Source organism: Poeciliopsis prolifica, unplaced genomic scaffold, assembly GCF_027474105.1.
Source record: "Poeciliopsis prolifica strain line A6 unplaced genomic scaffold, Auburn_PproV2 SCAFFOLD042, whole genome shotgun sequence".
NCBI classification, from domain to species: Eukaryota; Metazoa; Chordata; class Actinopteri; order Cyprinodontiformes; family Poeciliidae; genus Poeciliopsis; species Poeciliopsis prolifica.
Genome location: NW_026562417.1, coordinates 1,160,383 through 1,184,267, shown reverse-complemented (window position 1 = coordinate 1,184,267; position 23,885 = coordinate 1,160,383). Strand labels below are relative to the sequence as shown.

The window sequence follows — 23,885 nt, the reverse complement described above, 5'->3', positions numbered from 1 at the left end:
CTCTGCAAATATGGATGTTCTGGATGTAGAGTCCCAGTTCAACATAATAAATAATAAAGTCAATGGCATGTGAGTGCAGTTAATTAGCAGGCAATGTTTGATCAGTACTACATGATCTTCATTAGCTTTGCGATAGCATAGCTCATTGTTCGGCCTCCAATGACACTCATGACCTAATCACAGAATAGTGAATAGTTGTTAGAGAAATCTTCTGATCTGCAGGATTTACTAGATTTTACGTTTACTGACTGCAAGGACTAATAAGATTGGTCAATTTTGTCATTACAGCTTCATAATAAAGTTTAATTTATAGAGCTTAATGGCATTTGTGGTGTATAATTAAATGATCATGCACATCATGAGTGTATGATTTACACTCATGCTGCTGTTGCGCAGCTCTCATGGTGATTCGTTTTTCTTCCCGTCTCACAAAGCAGTTTTTTTTTCTTTTGTTCTTTTTTTTAACATTTGTTTAAAAAAAAAAAAAGAGTGTAGAAGTGGTATTTGTGTTGCACAATTGTAATAAAATCAGGAACTGAAACAGACATGAAATAAGCTTGACCTACATTTAATTTCCTACTGGGTTTGGACTTATTTGGAAGTCCATGCTGCGTGTTTGTAATAATGTTCACAGGGTAAAACACAGCTACTAAAGCAAGTTCAACAGCAAACATTAACAGCAGATAAGGTCCTGAAATATACATTTCTAATGAATTGATGAAGTTCTTTAGTGCTAATTTAGCCCTTCCATTGGCTCCTTGTATAACATCCCAGTTGTTTGTTTTTTTTCCCTACTCTCTCTCCAACTTCTTGTCCCACCATCACCCACTCGTCCACTCCTGTGTGTCTCGCAGTCTAATCAAAGCAGGAAACAAACCCCCTCCGGCCACGCCGGGGAAGCCAAAGAAAGCCACCACCTTCCAGGAGTTCGAGAGCATCACCAGCGACGCCTGGGATGTCGGCGACGATGACGACGAGCTGCTGGCCATGGCCGCACAGAACCTCAACATTGAGGTGGTCATGGAGACGGCAAATAAGGTTGGACGGCGCTCACTAGATGCCGTTTCCCCCGCTTGGACCAAATACTTTGGTTTAGTTTGATGGTTTTGATCAGGTGTAGAGGATTTGACCGATCACATGCTATTGTAACAATCATGGCGATCCAGTAGGGAATTTGCATCTCCTTAAAAAGTTCTAAAGCATTAACATGTCTTAAATTATATAAAATAAAAAACGGCCTTAGATGCATTAATCACAGGTCTTAAATTTTGACCTGACAGCTGCATTTAATAGCGCCAATAAAACCCAAACGAAGGCTTTCCATCAGGCTAAAGGTTGAGTCGCCTGCAGACAACTTCTGTCCCCAAGATGGCAAAAGGTACCTCTAATTGGCTGCTGTTGCACCTCAGCTTGTCACCATAACAAATTCTACTGGACCATAAGTTGTTATTGCAATACACAATAGAGTTGTTTTGAGACCATTTCCAAATAATGCTATTGTAATGTCATAATTCTCACAGATCAATAAACTTTAAATTATAATGAACATTTAACCCAGGAACTAGAAAACATCTCAAATATCTGAAATAAACAAACACAATGGAAACGTTATATAAAATGAATTATGAATTCGGTGAGAAAAGGTGATAGATGAGGTCTGGCACTGTCTTAAATATTGAACAATTTTATTTAAGTTGTTACTGTGGAGGGAAAAAGGGACAATATCTGTTCCTGATCTCACAAGTAGCACTTGCTTTTGTACAGTCATGATACAGATCTGAAATTTCATACATTAGAATCTCAAAATATATCCATTTTTAAAGTGCTCTTATTTCCCCGGCCTTTTTTCGCTCCAAATCCGGACGCTCTTCAGCGTCGCTCGTTGCTTCTCTGTTATCTGCGCAGGTGATTGAGAATCACAGCAAGCAGCAGGAGAGACGGAGGCAAGACGACACGACAGAGCCGGGTCAGGGAGAGGAAGACGCACCGGAGGAGGAGGTGGCGGCGGAGGAGTTGGAGGAGGAAGAGGAAGATGAGTATCTCAGAGTGGAGGAAGTGGAGGCAATCAGCCCAGATGCGTCATTTGCCTCTCAGGGCAGCCCTTACGCTGATAGCCGTCTGGTGAAATCCCACAGTGAAGCTCCAATCGGGTCACCTAGAGGTGAGTGAACAACACACCCAATCTGCAAAAGGGTTCTTTTTTCACACTCACCTGTTTGAAATAATTTGGACAATAAAGTTAGAACTTAAATATACATATTTGTTAACAAACTAATAGATAGATGATACAAATGCACACTTAAAACAGGGTAAAAATATTTGTTTTTCCAGCAATTAAGGCATCCTTGGAAAATCTTAGATACATGTACATAATATGTACATTTACATAATACATTTGAGGCTACAGCTAACTCACTGCTAACATAACCTTGCTAGCTAGCTAGCTTTTTTGTGCCTGTCTTGGGTAAGTGCAAATTTATCAACTTTTATCTGGATGAAGTTTGAACATGTTTGTGGAGAAATAGATCTTGAATTTCATTCATAAGGGCCTTTAAAAAAAGTCTTAAATTTGAGTGGGTGAAACCTGCAAAAACACTTTAATGAATCCTGGATATCCTGAGGCAAACGGATATCCAAACCCTCTCCTGATTTCAACGTGCAGAAACATAATCAAATATATTAATGGAAATAAATTAAAAAGAAAAAGTAAAATTCTGCTCATGTCTGCTCTTCAGCAAGATAAAGGAGGCAGAATATGCCTTAATAGCCCATCTGTGTATTTCCTTCTACTAATTAGATAAATTGTTAAATTAATCTAAAAAACATGCGTTAAGGTAGGATATCTCTCAAATGACTCCCATCTCCCTGCCTTCTTTTGATCAGTTATCATTCGTTTTAACCAATAGCTTGGTTTAATCTCAAAAAGTATTGTTGCGTGACTCCAGGAGTGGCTGTGTCACCAGGCGGAATATTTTCCAAACGCCATATTTGTCTGGAGGAGGATATGAAGCCGGTTGGGGCGGCGGTGTGTCCGCCGTTGGCAGATGCAGATGTTCTGCCTGGTGAACATGGTGGCAGACAATTTGCCTGCCTGTCTGGGCGTCTGCTGTTCAGACTGTTTCTGCTGTTCAGAGACGGATCGCACAAGCAGCCCCTTTACCTTCCGGCTGTATAGACAGAGCTGGAGACATAAAGGGCTGCAAAAGCTACAGTGTTATTTTATTATTATGGACTGCTCTGCCCATAATTTGTCTGTTTTCCTTCCTCTCCTAATAGAAATGATTAATATAGTGCGCTGTGACAACATGTAAGCATTAGCTACGTTCTCCAGCCGTTTTTCATTAAAGAGAATTTTTAAGACTGTATAAAGGATTGTTAATTGGGCTCACTAAATTACAGAGAAACTGCTGCCTGCTTTATCTTTTTTAATTTTTCTAAGTGCAAATAAAGCACTTGAGAACAGATTTGTGGCCTTTTATTTGTTCCTGTAAAAAGCAAATAAGATATTAAAATCGGCTAGATGCCAGTCCTCCTAATTGCCATGATGTGTTTGTGTAACTCTGCCTGCAGTGGAAGTGTTGTGGTTTTGTTCCAGCTCTTGGCAGATTGTCTGTGTGTGAACTTCAGTAAGTGTGTATCCTGATGGCTTCTAATGTTAAAGTCCGGAACAATCTGGCTTGATTTTTGTCCTTTTGCGTACGTTTGACCTGTGTTTGAACATGCGATGCCTTGAAAACGGAATGAATGAACAATGGAAGATTAAATTTTTGAAAGTATGACGTCTTTTTACTAGATGCTTCTACATGCCACTCCTTGGATATAAACTATTTTGAATCTAAACCATAAACTCTGCAAAAGTTTTTCCAGTGCTTTGGAGATTTTCACATTTTATCATGTTGCAACTAAAACATCAATTTATTTTATTGGATAGACCAACATAAAGTATCACTTCAACATTGATTGTATTCATTGTACATTTGTTCTGATAGCACCAAAGAATTAGCAAAAAGGAAGTGAAAACAGGGTGGCCAAAATGTCGCATTTTTGGAATTTTGGCCAAAAATGCGACATGTCAGGAACAGCTTTATACATAGAAGGTATATGTTTTTGGAGGGTGCAATATATGGATGGATTGTAGCCCTCTTGATTTTTTTTTATTAATAAAGAAAAATGTTTATAATATGTAGGATTGCTACTTATTTTACCGGTTTTTATGATTATTCCGATACGGATCGATTAATCCGATTAACTGTTTCAACCTTACAAATATGTATTTTCACTCTTTGTGTTGGTTTATCACACAAAATCCCTGAAAAACGTAGCAGGTCGTAATGTGAAAAACTTAATCGAGGAAGAAAACAAGTCGTCGTGCAGCAATCTGCCGACTATAATTAAGTTCCACTTACAGCCGGCAAAAGGTGTCCCCATTGTCTGAAATGGCTTCGGGTTTACGTAACCGGTCTCTTTATCTCGTCTCCATCCCTCAACCAGATGCAGCGGGCGAGCGCGCCGGCCTCCACAGACAGAGGTCTCTGCCCCATCGGCCGCCCGTCATCCCATTAGTGGCTCGCATGGCTGACCAGAACACATCTGGCACCCCGGCCATGACCGAGAGGGAAGCATCCCGCCTGGATAAGTTCAAACAGTTGCTGGCGGGGCCCAACACAGATCTGGGTAAGCGATAGTCAAAGCCAGCAGCCTCCACTTATCTGTCAGAGTCTGCGTCGCAAGCTTTTCGGTCACCACAGCCATTCCGACTATCTCATTATTCCTCACTAATTGTCTGGTTTTTATCCTTGTCTTTACCTTTTTAAAAGCTCTCTCTCTCTCTCTCTCTTTCTCTCAAACACTTCTTCATTTCCTTGTACTCTTTTGCTTTTCACTCCGTCCACCAGCTGTGCTGAGCTATTAACGATGTAGCGTGTTGGTGGTGGTGTGGTGGAGGGGGGGGAGTCATCCAGCCATCTGGACATGCAGATTAGAAACACCAGCAACAACAAAAGCAAATGACAGGCCTTTGTTCTACCCAAACGACAGGCCTTTATTGTTTATCAAGCCCCAGAGACTTTCCTACCCCAGTGGCCTGGAAACTCCTCCAGATCTTTTCCTATTTACAGTTCACTTCATTTCCTTTGAAACAAACTTTGGACAACTAGAACAGTAGCTTGTTGCATGAGTCCTTCATTGATGATCGACATCATGATGACGTAGCCATCCTTACTGAAGTTTTAAGATCAAAATATTAAGCTTTTATCTCTTCTTTTTTGAGGAGCCACACTCTCAGAACCCTCCTCAAAACATGACTTTACTATCATTTTTCAATCTGACAAAAGATTCAAATTGTCATTTAATGCTGACTTTAACATGTTTTTGCGATTAGCGCTGTTTAAACTAAACCGATGTATTCTATGTGCATGTTGACAATGATGACCCTTAAATTAATTTTGAATTTTCCAAAAAGCCACCAACATTTCTAATTTTGTCTTGTTCTGTAATGAAGATTGAAATATCCAACAGAGCAAAGTTGCTCTAGTAAGTCTGGCCTTCCTGTTGTCTGCTGAAAGTCTTGCTCTCTCTCATTGTCTTGCAGCCCAAATGAACCTCAAAAAAACCTGTTGTAGGAAATGATTTACATTTTTCCTCTGACTTGGTATATAGACACTTTTATGCCATACTTTGCCTCCACCTTTCAGTTCTGCGTATCTATTGAAAAGGGAAGCTTTGAAATTTGAAGCTGATGAAAAGACATATATTGTAGATTACACAAATAAGGAAACCGTACATTTTAAGATAAAATAAAAAACTTATTTTGTTGGATTAGCATAGCATCAGCAAATGTGTTATTGAAAGCACACAAATTTGTTTTTTTCCACAAATCGATACCAGTTTCTATTGAGTCCCGAATTGCTTGATTTAGATTTGGACTTTCTTTTTATTTATTTATTTAAACACAGCAACTAAATATAACAAACACGGATCAAAGAAGAAAGCAAAATGTGGATTACTGAATGATGAACAACTGAACTCAAAAAGATGGAAAGATTCTCCCCCTTCATGGATTATATATGTTCTATAATATAACCTCTGTCTGACTTTTACTGTACTCAAAACAGAGGCTTTATTTTGCACATGCACATCTTTTAAGCGCTAGGGCTAGTAAGCAAACATAAAGTTCATAAAACTTACTCACAAACCCGGATTGGCCAATTTAACACAATATAACTCAACCCAGACCACATGATTTGTTTGAAACTGACTCGGTGATGAATTGTCAGAACTGAAAGCTTCACCCAAAAAGGTGTAAAGAGCAGATTTGCTACAGATTAGTTCAAACGGTTCTTCTTTTCTCTGCGTCCATTTTGGATTTAATGACTCGATAATTAACTTTTCTGGAATTCTTTCCCTATTAAATATTTATAAATTAATCTTACTAATTTTGACAGTGATACAAGAATATTATAAACTAAGTACACGATCATTTGTGGTGGAAAACATAGCTAAGAATTGTTCCGCTAACAAAAGGGTCAATGGTTTGTCTTTACCATTCTTCAGTTTCCCATTCCATTTGCTCATCCTCCATTCATCAGTCCTTTACACTTTTAAAGACTCTGCATACGATCTCAGCTTTGTTAAATTCTCTTCAGTAAATTTATTGTGAACCTTTGGATTTTTTTTAACTGGACGAAAATAGTTTGAGAACTTTAATTTGAGTCAATCAAAGAACAAATACAGAATTGTCTCATGAAAATCTTGTAGGAAACCTGAGAGGAACTGTTGTATGCTGCTGTTGCAGGGAAGATTTGACTGAAATCCAACATATTTTTTCCCCGTCTACATCATTGTCGCTCTACTTCCCAATGAGTGAACACACTACAAAAACTCATCCGTGTACAGTTGAACTAAACATCTGTTATTTTACATCCAGCTCACTATTTTGATCTCGGCTTGAGTACATGAAGAGTTGCTGCCAAACTTCCAAACCATGAACTCTAATTTTCCAAACCATGAAGGAACAGCCTTCCTTCCTCGTTGCGTGAGACTTTTCTTAGCGTTGCGAAAACGCTCATCCTCAGCGCTAGTCAACAGTGGTCATCGTCGGTTCAAGCAAAGTGCATCTGGTACATCAGCGGCCCGTCTTGAGACGTCAGCCTTCATTAGGGTCTGCCAGGCTTCACATGCTGACCGTCTAATTTTAGTTTGTCTCTGCGCCATGATTAGATGGCCCAGAACAGACGAGCCAGGCAGCCGGGCCGCTGGCAGCATGAAAGATGAACTTCATTCAGGGGACATAATTAAGTGAAGGATTGGAGGAGGGCGGCGCTGCAATGTGATCTGGTTGGTGGGGGGAGAGAGAGGAAGAGAAGGATGGGGGAAGATAAGATGGAATGAAACTTTAATGATCCCTTTGGGGAAATTGGGTCATGGGCAAGACCAAAGATCGGGTCAGAGATGGGAATTTAAACAGTCCAAAAAGTGATAATGCGACCCAGAGAGGGCACCGTTTTATTTGGTAAATGGTGCCGCTGCTTGCTTTGTGGTAAAATCAAAGAGGCACAAAGCTTTAAGAACAACATTCACATTTTCAAATCAAAGTTTCCGATTGCTGTAGGTGGTACACGAGCTCTCCCCTAAACATAAAACTTACTCACAGACCTTCTCAGCAGGGACTGTCCTTGCTCAAAGGACGAGGGCTGGAAAGATCCATTAGCCGTTTTCTTTTTCGGAGAGGTGTAATTAATTACACAAGGAGCAATGTTTGTGGACCAGAGCCCTCACACTGATTGGCTGTACAAGCATTCAGATCCGTATCAGTGCCTGTCAGATTTCCTTCCCGTCTTTTGCTGTGGCACCATCATGCTGTCTCTCCATTGAGCCTTGCAACAGGTTGTGACAGCAGTCTGTTTAGCATGTAAGGTCATTTAAAAAGGTGATGACCCGAACGCGTGCGTGAGAGGAGGGTGATTGATGTCAGGTTGATCTCTGCTAATTATTCATGATATCCCGAGGCGAGCGTGTCTGTTGAGCGAAGCCGAACGGGTCGCCCGCTAAGTGGGGAGAGGCAGGGATGTGGACATCAGCTGGGTTGACAGAAATACTTAAAGAAATAAAAAACCCACCAACTGCAACATGCTCTGCTAAAAGTTTTTTTTTTTTGCGATTGACCAACACAAACGTAATTCTTTTTCTCAAAGAAATGTGTGTTTTTTGCGTTCACCCTGGATTGTTCCAACACGAGAATAGCAACCTAAATAATTTCATTGTTCATTTGTGTTTGTGAGTGTTGGCTTGGTGAGAGGTGGATTTCTGTTCACACCAGTCCTGTTTACTCCTCTTTAAGCGAACTCTTGTCCATTTGTATCCGATTTGTTTGAGGAGATGTGAACGCACTATCCAACTCTGATGTCGACCAAAAAAAAAAACATAAATGCTGACCAACCTACAAGGGCTGTCACAGTAACAAATTTTGCTGGAAGATAAACTGTCCAAGAACTTACTGCAATAAACGATAATGTTGTTTTGAGACAATTTTTAAGTAATGTAGTTGCAATAATGGAAGAATAACACTAGAACACATTCTCAAAGATCAATAAACTTCAAATTCTGTTCAGCATTTAAACATTGAAACAGGAAGTCATCTTAAATATCCAAAATAAAAAAACAGAGCAACAAAAACAACAAATAAAATGAATTCTGAAATGTCTGTCTTTCAAAAAAGGGATAATTGATTCATTATTGCAACAGGCCTAGGTCTTGGTTCAGTTGAAGTGAACGTTTGTGCGGTTCGAATGCATATGTGGATCCAACGTGGATGGTAGACTTCTCCCAAAATTAGTGGACAATAGCGCAGGGAACTCTGGGTAAATACAAACAAAACAAATTGCTAGTATAATACTATTTAGAAAAATAGTATTGTAAAAGATGAGAGAAATTCTACAATCTGACACTACTCCATTTCTGTTTTTTAAGTAATAGGAAGTTGTGCAGAAGTTCTCATGATGTCTCCATCAATCTTCGTCTTTGTTTGACTGTTCAGTGTGTGAAAGCAAACCTCAACAGCTTAAAATGTGGCAAATGTTGAAGTTTTGGTCCCCAAACAAACCAATCTTCTAGACTATCAGGTGAGAAAATATGAAAAAGTCCAGAATGGTTTTATTTCAGGTTTGGAAATGTCTCTTCCTTTTGATCCATTGGTGCCGTTGGTCAATTTTCCACCTGAGCTTTGGATCCATACAACTCCTCCAGCATCGTCATGAGCCTTTTGGGCATTGAGTTTAACCTCCAGTCTGTAGGATCTTGAGATATTGCTTTGTAACCTACTTTAAATTACATATTTCGGTAGTACAGAGGAAATAAGCAGTTTTTTAATTGAACACAAGTGCCAATGCAGTTACATAAGAAAGTAAAGCGTCATATTTTAAGCAGAGATGCTTTTACCTTGGTGTGGATTTCTGTCCAGTACAAGTCTTCACCTTTTTGTGTGTGATTTTTTTATTTTTTTTACCAAGATTATGCATGTGTACCTTTCTTTTTTGTTTGATCGATTCGAAGAACATCTGACATCCAGCCTTTAAAGCCGGATGGCAAAGATGCTGCTGTTGCCATAGCGATGGTCTGCTCTCTTCTCGCCTTGCAATTTATTTCCTCCCTCTCCTACACTTTGTCCTTTTGATCAGTTTGTCTCGTTTTAATCTCCCTTTTGTACATTGTCTCGGCCTCTCACTCGTCCCACTTCCCCCGTCTCCCCCCCAACCCTCCCGCCATGCCTGAAGCAGAGCCAACAAACCAGGATGAAAAACTGAAGAAAACAACAACAAAAAAACTCACTCCCATTTATTCATGCCGGCAAGAACTTTTCTTCTCAGTGCCTTCGCTGCCTGTCAGTGCGCCTCCACCCTCTGTTGGGGGTGCTGCAGCTCTTTGTTAGTGCCGCAGCTGCACAGCAAGCTGCTCCCTCACCGCGGCCGCTCAGGAGGCCTGCTGCTCGCCGCCATCCGCAATTCCCTGTCACAGCATCCGGCACGATGCCGCTCGCAAAGTTATTAGACGCCATCAAAGTGTGAAGCGCCGACGTAATTCAATTAACTCCGTCCTAATGGCTCGCCTTAAAGCGACGTCCATGTGCGACGGTGTCACTGATGTGTATCGTGGGTCCCCAGCGTGACGCGATAAAGCGGAATTAGAGGAAGTAGATGGGTCTCTCTCTCTTTCTCTTTCTCTCTCTATCTGCGTGAGTCAGGAGGGCATCGTTTAGGCCCGTTTGATCAGTGCAACAATAAAAGAAAAAAAAAAAGGAAGACGAAATGCTTGTAGCTTCTGTTCTCTCTGATGGGGTATATCCTTTAAAGTAAATGCTGAGATAACACAGAATCATTATATATATATTTTTTACTTTCTTGTATTAAACTGCTCTCTCTGTGTTCTTGGTTGTAATAACCACACAAAGACACATCATGGCCGTGCCTAAGTGTGCGTGCTCGTTGCCTCCGAGCACATCCCCAGGCGGAACACCTGACATAATAAGGTTGGTCTGACCACCAGCTGTCTCCTGTGTCAGAATCCTCCCAGACTGTCTGACTCGGTTTATTCATACGTTACAGCGTGTGGTCTTCTGAGAAATGTTTTTTTTTTTTCCTTTTTCCATTCTCTTCCTCTTTAATCAGCTTCACTGGACACAATCTCAGTGGTGAAAGTGCCACTTTTGATGCAGCAGGAAAGATTTTTCAGTCAAAGTCAAGTTCGGCTTACACCATGTTCCAAATTATTATGCAAATTGAATTCAGGTATCATAAAGATACATTTTTGTCGTGCTATTAAATGTATAGATGGTATTGTGTGTCAGGGCTCTTTGAATCACTTTAATTACTTTCAGATAGCTGGGTTGATTAGTTTGTCTGGTGAGCTCAAGCAAAGGAAATCGACTTCAGAAGGATGTTCCACATTATTAAGCAGGCCACAGGTTTCAAGCAATATAGGAAAGGGAAAGGATCTCTGCTGATAAAAATCATCAGATAGTTTAGTGCATTAGGTCTTCTTAAAGCTTAATATATAAATTCAGGACAAATATAACGAAAAAGCACTTCTACCCTATTTAGAAATAATATGCCTGGGTTGACAACCTTTTCCCAGCTTCGGATAATTGACTGCTCACATCATTATTTCATACCAATAATAAAAAAGCCTCTTCACACTCATGGACACACACTCTCATCTGTGTCCAGTGTCCGCTTGCAGCCATCTGGGCGATCCATCAGGCCTCCTGAGTAGGTATAATCCAGTAAGGGAACATCTTTTTATTTAATTTTTTAAAAAAATTCTTCTATATTCAGGAGTTCCATCAGTTTACGAGCCATCTGCTCCCTGATGCTTTGGTTTTGTCCATGAGTCGGACCATTCAGGACTCTCACAAAGCGTTCAAGGTTTATTGGATGCAGGCTGGACTTTTTTGATACATCGCATGATAAAGGTGTCCTTCCTGATTGTATTGTGTTTTGTTTTTTTTATTCTTAGTAATAAAATGTATTTAGATAATGCGGGAGCGGCGTAACAAAAACAGCAATATTCATATTCAAAACTCATTCAAGGGTTGTTAACGCCTCTCATCACCACCATATTGCACTGGACTTTTCCCCAACTCTTGATTACTTTTGTCTCTAACTCGTCTGCTAAAACTTTACTTCTAAACTCAGAACACAGTGTGAATCCACCGATTTCAATTCAAGCTAGAATTAGGATCTGCTTAGGAAGTCCTGGCCGCACAACGCGCTCCTACTCCAAGTGTGTGTGGCATCCTCATGCGTAAATGTGTGTGTTGTAGCGTACCGTGTGCTGTTTTGCCCCAGTAGTCGCGCTCCGTATGAATGATGCTTGAATAGTGCATGGCTCCGGCCTGCCAACTGTCTTCCCTCGTGCTCCTGTCAGCTTCCTGCTCAGGCAGCACTGACTGACAGCGCTTCCTCCATTCCTCCCAGTCTTCCGTTCTTACTGGCCTTCACAGGACCGTGCACACTGCTGAGGCAGGTTGACTGACTGACAGGAATACACATAGAAGAGCTGCAGAGACACTCTTTGACCTATGCTCTCAAAGTCGCGCGGCAAGAGAAGATGTTTCATAGGAGCGGAAGTTAATTTTATTCTTGTTTGAATTCTAATGCAAATACTTCAGTTTGTTAGAGCGTCTAAGGTGCTGACTAACCTTGACTTTAACTAGACACCTTCACAGATTTGTTTTTAATAAAGCTATTTCTTGATTAACCCACCAGACAGTCACCATCCTAGTTGTTCGTTTTCATTTTGGCAAAGGGTTGAAAGTCTTTGAATCAGGAGGAAGAGATGTTTCCAAACTGGGAAAGAAATACTTAAGACTTACTTTCCATACGTAGAAATTTTATTCAAATGATCTGATTATGACTCTGTGTTATCTTCTCATTGTATTATTGAGATTAAGGGTGTTTTGAAACCTGTTAGACTGGTAGATTTGGGTTTGATTGGGGTGAGCAAAATTGCAACGTTTGTTACGTTTTCAGCTAATGTGGTTTGCTTTCACACTGAACTGGATGAAATAATAATAATAATAATAATAATAATAATAATAATAATAAAAACGCTTTTAAAAATGTATTCTTTTCCCTCACCTGTGGTGGCGCTGCACCAAGAACCACTGAAGAAAATGCCTAATAACCTCTGAAGAAGACATGAGCGCAACTTCCATCAAAAATGGAGTGCCGTCATAATTAAGCAGTTGTAGAATTTCTCTTTTGTCTTTGGTGTGAATGCATCCTTGAAGTACCATGGAACTGGAACATAACTTGAAAAAAGCATAATATGATTTCTTTAATTTACGTCTAAAATATAACAATTATTCCTGATTCTGCTAAAATAGAGGCAGTATTATGTGAGAAATTTTTTGAGCTTTCCATCATGTTAGATTGTTATTCCCTCATCAAAAACATACTTGTAGTGTTGCTGTGCTTCTTTCATCCATGTTGAAGGAATCCTTTAATCTCCCATGGCAACCATTGAGATGTGCAAAGCGCCTGAATGATGAAGCTCCTGCTCTGAGCTGCAGTGTCAAAGTTCATGAGCTTCTGCCCCGGAGCTCACCTCCCCCGGGACTCCTGCACTCAGCTCCTTCAGACTAGCCAGCAGCAAGTAGTAAAAACCTGGTGAAACTGTACATCTGCTGAGCTAAATATAGGAGCTCCTTCTCAGTGAAATGTTGGTGAAAATGTTGAAGGGTCGATAGAGCGGCCATGTTGTGATGACTTCCTGAATGTGGAGTTTCAGAAAGAGCAGGACTTTCTTAAAAGACAGGCCCAATATCAACAGGCCCAATATCAATGCCTTAAATTACAAAGTCAAATTTCTTTTAAAACATATTTGATATACACAGCATTCTTTATAACAGCGAAATAGTAGTAGTTGCTTTTATATGCTTTAAAATGGCACTATGCTGCTTTTAAAACGCATACTGCTCTTTCAATCAAGACAGATCGAGTTTGGAGCTCTCTGTACACCTCATGACTTTTTATGTGTGCACACTGATGAGAATTTATTTATTTTTTTGTCGCAATCGAACCCAAATGCTAATGCTTCGCCCTCCGAATCTTTGAAGTGTCTTTGAGCGTCCGTTCGGTCAGACGGTCTCGCCTCAGAGCAGCTGTTGTTAGTGTTCAACACAAGGTACACGGTGTCCTAATCACCCCCCTGTGGTCCGCAGCTTAACTCCAGCCAAGACAAAGGGCACCCCTGCATGGTCATGCATAATGGAATACAGTGTGGAGAGCAGACCTAACAGCAGCTGCCCTTGAGTCGCACATTAATGCTGTTACAGGTGTTTTTTTTTTTTTTTTTCTTCAGGCCAGCGAGGGGAAGAAAGCTTCCTGCGGGGTTGAGGCTTTCTCGCTGGGCTAATTTCCCCGAGGCCTGTCCCCCTGCCAGCATGATAAACACCCACAGAACCGATCATACTAATTTCCAAAGAACGCACATAATAATGACTCTCTGCCGGCCCCCGTGGGAAAACTTTGCAGTCGCTTGCCCCCGCTCGCACTGCTCCGTGTGTTTTGACATAATTGCCTGATGAGCGAATTGACTCCAAATTGAGTTTTAGTTTTTAATGAGTTCCCTTGTATTGTTTTTATAGAGGCATGATTTCAATTAGGAATCTTGTTTTTTTTTTTCTTTCCCCCTCTGTGTGTGTATTACAACGCTTAAAGAGAGGTGACAAATCGGTCAGCCGAAAGCGGCTCGTTTGCGTCGTTAGCCGCTGGTCTCTCTGAAGGCGACGAGATCAGCCAGTCCCCCTCCGTCACCTCTGGGACGGGCGCAGAGACTTTTTCGCCCACGTAACAGCAAGCGCCCGCCGAGGAAAAAAAATAAAAAACAACAGATTAACTTTCAAAATGTCACGGAATGCCTTTAATTCATTCCATTGAGCAGGGGCTTGGCTGGATGTCTCATTCATAATGCACAAGAGATCGCCCCAGAGAGTCGGATGTATTTTTTTGAGAGATGAGCAAATCTTGCACTAATGAAATGACATCTGCAATCTAGCCTGGATGCCGACTGGGTTCGTGTTGCCCTCTTCTTCTCTGCCCACTGAGGGGAATTAGAGTTTTGTTCAAGGACAAGCTGTGAATCATTTTTGCAGAACAAGATGGCAGACCGCTGTTCTTAGTCATGTCATGAAGAACCTTGGAAAAACAAGGAGTGCAATGGTTAAAAAAAAACTAAATATATCCAGATTTTCCAGAAATAGTTAAAACCAGAAAATGCTATTAATCAATAATGTATCTATTGAGATAAAATGTATTTATTTCAACCTGACTGAAATGGAACTGGAAGAAGGTTTAGTTCTTACCAGGAGTAGATAAATGAGCTAAAGCTGAGAAGGGTTGTCACAGTTTCTGTCCAAGTGCTTGAAAGGTTTAGACAGGATAACGGCGACACTCAGGTGCACAAGTTTGAGCGACATGTGTGCGACGAGCTTTGGCCGACTAACACCTCCACACACCTCCCCGCTTTGCCTCTTTTGGTGAGATTAATGTTCGGTGGGTGAGATATAATGCAGTTTAATTAAGCCCAAGCCACCAAGATTCATGAACTCATTTCTTTGCCTGACAGTCCAAATGAAGGTTCAAAGGGTACAGAGGGGAAGATCTTCGACTAGGTGTTGGAAGAAATATAACTATAGGAGAGTTTGCACATAATAGTTTTTTTTTTTTTTTTTTTTTTTACCTTAAAAGTAGCTGAGGTTGTGAGTTAAGGATGGGAGATCTGTTTCTTGATTTGGGGTGAACTTTCAGGACAACTTTAGCATTTCTTTGAAGGATTTTGTGGCCTTTATTCACAGTATTTAGACAGGAAAGTGGAACAGAAGTGGGGAAGACCCCAAAAGGATCCGGAATCGACACCCAGAGGGCTTTCAGGAAGAATAGACGTTATGTTTATAGGGAACCAGCTTTACTGCTGCTCCGCCCTGCCTCAACTTTATTCTTTTTCCCTCGACAAAAACCAACTAATCAGAAAAAGTGAGAGTTTCAGAGCACACAATGCCTTAAACTGCAGTCATTTAATTTAATGTACTTTATCTGGACTTTAGAGCGAGTTTAGAGGATCACTCTTTCTACAAGGTGTTACTCTCTTTGCATAAGAGAGTAACACATTTTAGGTCCGATTTTAGTTAATTAATTTCTCACTTTCTTCTCTAAAACAGACGTTTCAAATGATGGAAAAAGCGACTTTTATTTCAATCCCTCCTTCTGTGAGTTGTGTGGCGGAGAATCTGGCTGCAATGACTTTTCGTTAATTACAAGAATATAGTCATAACTTTAGCAAACATGAAGACTCAATCTTACCAGAAGAATTTCTTTACGACGCGCTTGTCAAATAAGATGGTGGCCTTGGACGTGATGACATCTCCCTATGGGAATCAAAGTAACGCATTGGCTAAAACCCCCCTCATAAAATCCTGATTCTGTTAATCAATAAAAACAATTTATCGCACATCCCTGAAACGCCCTGAAACTCATTCAACCCATACCATTTTCAATACATCGCCATGGGGATGATGTGTTCAGGTGTCTAGTTTTCAGCCACATACAATGTTCTGGATGAAGACCAAAAACCTTAAACTGAGTTCAGAAGAAATTTTATTTAAAAAAAAATTATATCAACCAAAGCATAACTTCATAGAGAATTGCGTAGTTCTAGGAATTCTCTTATAATCAAAGTTTTTCATCTCAAATAAACAACTTCTCTGCTTTTGTTTCAAAAGCAAAAAGAGAACAAAAAAACTGTCTTGAAGCAGTGAGGGTATATTTCCTGTATTTTCTTCAGTTCCTGAAATGTTTTTTTTTTTTGGTATTTTCATTTTAAATGACGCTGCTGCAAAGGTAGCCTTGAGGAAATCGAAACCTTCCCACACTGTGGAGCACTGACTCCTCTGAACTAACACAGCCATGCTGCGCACTAGATCACTGTATTGGATTTCTGTATAATTAAAGCCAGCAGGGGGACAAGGTAAGGCAGAAATTTTAAGTGGAAGATGTGCAGGAACTATAGTGAATAAATAGCCGCTCTCATCAGCTGAGCAAGCTCTAATGCGTTTCACTCAATTTAGCCAATGGACTTAGGCCGTTGCTACTTCCTATTATGTTATCTGTCACTGGCCCTACATTGCATTTGCCTTGAAGAACAGGCAAGGTAGAGTCGTTTGGCAGTGCTAATCAATACCGTTCACTCTGTGGGAAGGCCTTATCAATTTCCAGGCAGTGCCTTGAATAAAAGCTGTGGAGGAATTTGGCTGATTCATTACATGCATTTCAGTTTTTTTTTCTTCTTCTTCTTTTTTATTACAACTCTGAAAGGTGTGTTCAGGCACGAGGGATTAATTTGCAAGTAAATCAGTTTCCCCTCTGCCTTTGCTCCCAGAATGCAGGTAAACCTGTTCAATTACAAACAAATAAATTTCATTCGGTATTTTTTTTTTTTTTAATGTTTGCCTCAGTTTTGCTGTGGCGACTTGTCTTGTTGAATAATACGGGTTTGTGTACTTCGCGGGGCGGCGGTCAGGGGACGACCCGTTTGTGAATAATAAATGAGTCGGAGTTAACACAAGGTCATCGAGGAACTTCCTGCTCTCGTGATAGACTGCCGGAACGTTCAATATCCTGAACACTCTGACGGTGGTAGGAGAGGTCACTCTGGACTAAATTAAAACATTACTCAGATTGACCACATTTTTTTTCTCTGCTTTCGCGATCCCGTAGATTTCCATAATAGGGATAATTCACAGCACTTTGCAGAAGTGTTAACACCTCCTAAACCTTTCACCTTGCAACCACAAACATCTTTGTGTTTTTGTTGGGATTTTGCAACCTTCACAAACCAAAGAGCCGTTTTCGCCCCTCAGGTAAAAAAAATAAAGAAAGAAGCTTGTTTAGAGCCACAGATGTTGCATAGCATTCATTCATTCTGTAAAATGACCATTTCAAAATCTTTAAGGATTTTCAGTAGAATATTAACTTATTTTTTATTATTTTTTTTATTTTTTGAAAGAACCACTACTTTATTTTTTTTTTTATTTTCAATTTTTTAGATTTTAAAACACACAACCCCTGTCATGGTAACAAATCTTACAGGATGATAAATCATCCCTGAAATTATCGCAAGAAACAATAATATTATTTTGATACCATTTTCAGTTGCATAATGAAACAAATATGCCGTGAAGACCAATAAACTGTAATTTTGTGCAGAATACAACATGGGAAGACATTTTAAATATCCAAAAATAACACAAAAAAGAGGAAATAAAAACCATATTTAAGTTTATTTAGTGTCTAAACAAAATTGCCCTTCAGAAAACATCTATCATCACTATGGACTTCTTAATCTATCGTGCGAATAATGTAGTAATGGCTTACAGTGACAGGCAAACATAAAACGCTTACACACAAGAGGATTGGTAAAAATATGTTGAATAAGATGGTATTTGTGGGAAATGATTTAAACAACAACAACAACAAAAACACTTAGTTTCCAACATAGTGACAAATAATAAATATTACTGATACTTGTCATTCTGTTGCGCAAATTTAAGTCAGTACTTACTCCATTCAAAAAAAAAGAAAAAAAATCCTACTAAAATGTGCATTTTGTTATATCGACATTTAAAAAAATATATTTCTTCATTGTTTTGGCCAAATTGTTACGAGATGTTCATAATTTCCTCTGTTTCCCTCACTTTCACAGCAGGTTTCTCAAAATGTTCAAGGCTTGGGATATGGTTTATAACTTTCGCCAGCTTTAAACTTCCCCACATTGCAGTGGACGTTGCAGTCCTGTGACATTTTAAACTTTGCACCACAGTTGTTCTGTTGAGAATTAGTTTTTTGACATTAAATAAAAATAAATCCAGATGGAGGAAATAACTTTTTTTAGATTTATTTTGTACTACAACTTTATTGTGAGAGTGAACCTCATTTGTCAAGATTAGCCATAATGTATATCCAAAATCAGTCCCACAGACAAAAAGCTTTAAAACACAGAGGGAAAAGTACTTTTCCCTTCAATCATTGCTGATCCCCATACTCCCATATCCTATACTGTCACTGTGTGTGTGTGTGTGTGTGTGTGTGTGTTGGAGAGAAATAGTACTGGCTGGCTGAAACCTTGCATTAAGCCATATTTTCTGGGTCCTCATGAGCCCAAAGGGGATTACTCTCCACCAATTTAAAAGTTCAATTTGCACCTCTCCATCAGATTCATTTTACATTATAGCCTGCAGGTTCCCCTGCCCCAGGCTGGGGAAAAAGTAGTTAATAGTCCACTTCTAACCCATCATATTTTTAGTGCCAAAAAGACAGATGGGAACAGAAGTTTGGAAATTGAGGATAGGGTAAGTTGCCAACTTGCTGGCAGAATAAGACAAATATGGCCCTACTTTTGACAAAAGGTGTTTTTCTTTTTTTTAGCACTGTGTGAACATGTGTAATGAATGATTTAAATTTGTTTTGTGGCAGGCTAGTCTGACTGTCTGCTGGTAAATACAAACATCTGCTAAATTTTGATATCCGGTATTTGTAAAGCTTTGACCGAACTACTCAAATTAAGCAGAAATTGTTTCTTATCCAGATTTCTCTTCACAAAAATCTTAAATGCACAAGCAGGCAGAAATGATTTAGATGAGAAACTGAGAAGTCGTGGCACAATTGATGTAGAAGAGGGTTTTAAATCATTTTTCAAATTATTGTCTCTGGCACGGTGAACCATGTTACACTATGACGCATCTTTGTGTGTTTTGTAGAAAATGGAGACCGCTAACTTGACGTGGATTTTCAAAAGGCTGCTAGCATTTTTACTTTTAGCTTGTTTATTGACAAAAACCTAAATTCATACAAATTTGACGCCTCAGACCAGAAACATAGAACGTATCCATATCTCTTTCTCCATCTCTCTCTATCCCACATGCATCCATTACAAACATGGCGCTGTCTGTGCTTTTTTTTATGCTTTTGTCAGTATTGCATCACCACAGATTGGCCTGGCATACCAATTGCATAGTTGTTTTGAGACGTTGCATAATTTTACTTAATTGCTCACAAAAATGTACAGTGCTCGTCTCAGTGTGTACGTAGGCTTAAAGTAGCTAGCTGATTAGTCTTCCCTCAATTACAGCCGCTGCACTAAAGAGTGTTCAACGACATTATCGTTCAGTTGCTTGCAAAACAAGCCAATGAGGTATTCAACATTTGGATGGGTTTTACCAACTGTTGATGCTCACATTTGATGTATGTTTTCAGTGCAGAAGATATTAAAGCTCTCATAGAGGGGGTTGGGAAATTGTGATGATGAAAACGAAAGCAGGAAGTCAGAAAAATAATAGTTTTGTGTTTTTAAAATTTTTGACTCTTTGATTACATATTTCCTCATCTGTTTGCTTCTTTTATTTCTCTCACTTTATCACCACTTAATCTGACAATTATGCAATCACCTCAAATTCAATTAACGTTTACTTCTTGTTCATTTTTGTCTTTTGTGCCTCTATTCATTAACTCTCCGACAGTAGATTCAAGATCTAGAACATAAACACAGCGAACAACATTTACTGTGTGATCAATCGAATTTCAGAGAGCGTCTCTTCTGTAAAGGTGTCGTAGTTTGAATAATAATGGAGGTCTTCATGTTTTTGTTGTCTTGCAGAGGAGCTACGGAAGCTCAGCTGGTCTGGAATCCCGCGACAAGTTCGACCGATAGCCTGGAAGCTTCTTTCTGTGAGTTTTTAGCCACACATTTCCACACAGCATAAAACTTAAAATACTCGCAAAAACAACGATTGTACACAAACACACTCTAAAACAAACCTCACATCGCACCAGAAACGTGAAATTTATACAGATTCATAAAAACTGAGCAGCACAGTCGCACATAAAAACCCAGCTAAACCGTTACACATAAGAACTGCATGCTTTTGATCTCCAACACGCACGCGCGCACGCACGCACACACACACACACACACACACACACACACACACACACACACACACACACACACACACACCCACACACACACACACACACAAAGTTGCTGTCTCGTCTCCCCCCACTTCCCTTTTGTGATTTATGAAGACCAAGAGTCGTCTTTTTATTTATTTATTTACTTTTTTTTCCCCTTCCAAACTTCAATAGGGAAAATTAATTGTGAGGCACAAATAATTTATTCATGAGAGGCACGGTGTGTTTACTCATTAAGCCATTGTTGTGGTGTACAGCTCTTAGTCTGCTGAGGAAAGTCTAGCTTTTTAAACGCCGTGACTCTCCCATTAATTACAGCACAATAGCTAATGTGCCGCAGAAAAGATGTCATTAAAGGTGCGCGGATGTATGTGTGCCTGTTCGTGCCGCTTTTTCCTGTGGTTGGAGGTTACCGACCGACTCTTAAGCTATTAATGCCGCCTTTGTGTGGTGCTGGTCTCAGATAGAGGCTTATAACACCATATTCAGTCACAAAGCATCAGCCGATTGTTTGTGTATGTATAGTGTATGTATTTATATGTGTGCTTCTGGCAGTAAAGCTAATGTACCATACATAATACCTCATTAAAGGTTTGTTGGTGTTGGTATTCATTTGTGCATCTTAGTGTGTGTGAATGTGTTTGGGGAATATCTTCTATGATTCAATAATAAATTGACTAAACTCTTGTGTTTATTTTATGGTTTTGGACACTCATAAGGGTATTTAAAAATTAGCTCCTTTATTAAAACACTTTTCAAAATTACAAGCAGACACCTATTTAAAATATGTCTGGATTTACGTATGTATCTATTAAACCACACACCCTTTGATCAGTTGGTTCTGTATTCTGTAAAATGTAGGGTGTTTCCACACCTGATGACAAAAATTGCAGCATTTGTTACATTTTCAGATGGTGCGGTTCTCTTTCACACAGCACTTTGTCAAACAAACTAAACCCTTTGAAAAATCGGTTCCTCCTCTCGCCAGTGGTGGCACTACACCAAGAACCACTGACAAATAAACCTCTGAAGACAACATGAGGCATAAGTTTCCTCTTCACGAAATGTAAACAAAAATGGAGTGGCATCAGATTGTAGCGTTTGCAAGATTTGTCTTTGGCAATAGATCACAAGGTGCCCCGCTTCTCGCCTGGAACGTTAGCTGGAGACAGACACAGACAGACACAGCGCCCCTCTTGACCTCATAAGGGACAAGGGTGGATGGATGCCCTGTGATACAGTCCACTTTCTATATATTTAGAGCTGAGATGTCAGTGGACTGATGAATCTTGAGCGAAGGCCGTTTTGTTCCTTCTGAACATCCTTTAACAGGTTTTGTTTGTTTCATCCTTCACGTATTTGTAAAGCAGTTCTTGTTGGAATTACAGTCGTCTGTAGGTCTTGGGAGACTCCTTGAGATTGGGTTCCAGTTACAATACTCTCGTGGATTTAAGCTCCCAAGAGCATTTATGTAAAATAATTTGTCGCATGTGCAATAGTGTTTCTCAACTGTTGCTATTCCGATGTAATGTTGTTAGTTTGACTTTTTTTTGTGATCTTTTTTAATAACCACCATTCAAAGTCAAATGAGAACTCAAGACATCTGTGTGTAATAAAGATTATTAATAGTATTGCTGTTGTATCCTACCTCAGGCTGGATTGTAGGTTTGTTTGGCTCATTGTCATAAAACAAAATGTGTTTATGAAGTCTGTATCTGAAATTCAAATTATCTTTTAATTTTTAATAACTTTGCGCCTCTTTTGGCTAAAAAAGGGTGGAATCTGCTGCTAGGTCTAAAGTTGGAGGGGACGGTGCTGAAACGCTGTAACGCCCTATCTCACGATCTTATCCACACTTCAAGAAACTTTTCTCCCTCACTTGATCACCTCATTTCACATTTATTTGTTTCTCATCCAACAGAAACTGCTTGTGTTTTTCACTCGACGGTTTGTTGCTTCCGCATGTCGTGATTTACTGCTTTCTTTTACCGTTTTAAGCAAGTGTGGACACACAAAAAAAAAAAAAAAAACGACATCCTGGAACAGTATTCTCTGTAAAGAAGAACCTAAGAGAACAGTAATAATCTCTGGTAGATTTATCTTTTCTTTTTCATCACCTTCACCAGACTCCATAAGTCTGCCTGCAGCCTCACAAACAAACGTACTTAAACTTCCTATTATTTCACAAATAATACTGTTTTATTTCATTTGTTTAAGGAGCACTCGGTGTCCAAGCCTGAAGGCGGAAGGGAAAAAAAATTAAATGCTTTGCCAAATAAAAAAAAAAGAAGAAAAAAGGAAAAAGAAAAGAAAACCTTGCCCTGTAGCAAAATGTACACTTGCTAATGGAGTGTGGCTGTTAAATGTGAAATTGTGGGAGAGTGGGGGGGAAAAAAAACCTAACTGGCTGTGGAAATATTGATGAGGCTAAAGGGCTTTATGAAACACACCAGAGAGCGGCAGCAGCTGATTCCGAGATTATGCAAAATAGTTACCGTGCGACAGCTCACATGCTGTAATTACATTGCCTGGGAGATGAAAGCAATGTATTTTTCACCTGACTTACTGATGTCCACTCTTTGTGTTCTTTAATCTTCCGCTTTCCCACACCCTTTGACCTTTAGTTCTTAGACAAAGTTGTATCTTTAAAAAAATCTACTAATTTATTCTCTGTTCTAGCATGTTTTATTTTTTTTCCCTCCCCTTTTTACTCACTTCTACCAAAAATATTTGAGTGGCTTTAGATGAATAAAAAGTATAAGTTTAAAAAAGTAAATGGTAAGTAAATATATAAAGATAAATGAACTATTAAGAGGTGGACTTTCTCCATTTAGTATGCTGACGTAGCTAGTGCATCAACGAAGAGCTAAAATGCTTATTTTAGCTTATGGCTAATGTTAGTATGAAGACTATCACTAGCATGTTGACTATGCTGTCAGTAGCATGTGGGTTATCACCAGCATGTTGACTTACACACAGCAACGCATTGGCCTGCTCTCCTATGGATTGCTATGACATGCCCCTAAAAAAAGGAAAAGACAAAAACAAATCTGAAAAGTGTGGCATGGATTTGTATTCCTCCATCTCGAGGCAAAACTGTTAGCTTTCGCTTCAAGTACTATTGAAGCTGCTACTTTTGGGGGGTATGTCACTACCTCCCCATCTAGATGGAGAGTATCTGATTTGCATCTTTCAAGAATTGGATTTAGTCCTGAACTTTGACTGGACTAATGTATGGCAGAAATATGTCATCTAAGCCAGGGGGCGAACATGCAACCTGTAGCTCTTTGCCCTTCCTACTGTGGCTCTTACAAAACCAGAAAGAAAAAAAAAAAGGGTTTTGATTATGGGTGCAATAACAACGGG

General features: G+C 39.6%; 1 protein-coding gene across 2 annotated transcripts in view; it reads left to right on the top strand.

Annotated features, from left to right (window-relative positions):
* The window catches only part of tbc1d22a (TBC1 domain family, member 22a), a 121,856-nt gene that overhangs the window by 4,595 nt on the left and 93,376 nt on the right, over positions 1-23,885 (top strand). For both annotated transcript variants that reach the window (XM_055055605.1, XM_055055606.1), the window contains exons 3-6: positions 855-1,038; positions 1,906-2,161; positions 4,492-4,674; positions 20,206-20,276. In XM_055055605.1, the coding sequence (XP_054911580.1) occupies positions 855-1,038; positions 1,906-2,161; positions 4,492-4,674; positions 20,206-20,276 (694 nt within the window). The remainder of the gene's footprint in view (positions 1-854; positions 1,039-1,905; positions 2,162-4,491; positions 4,675-20,205; positions 20,277-23,885) is intronic.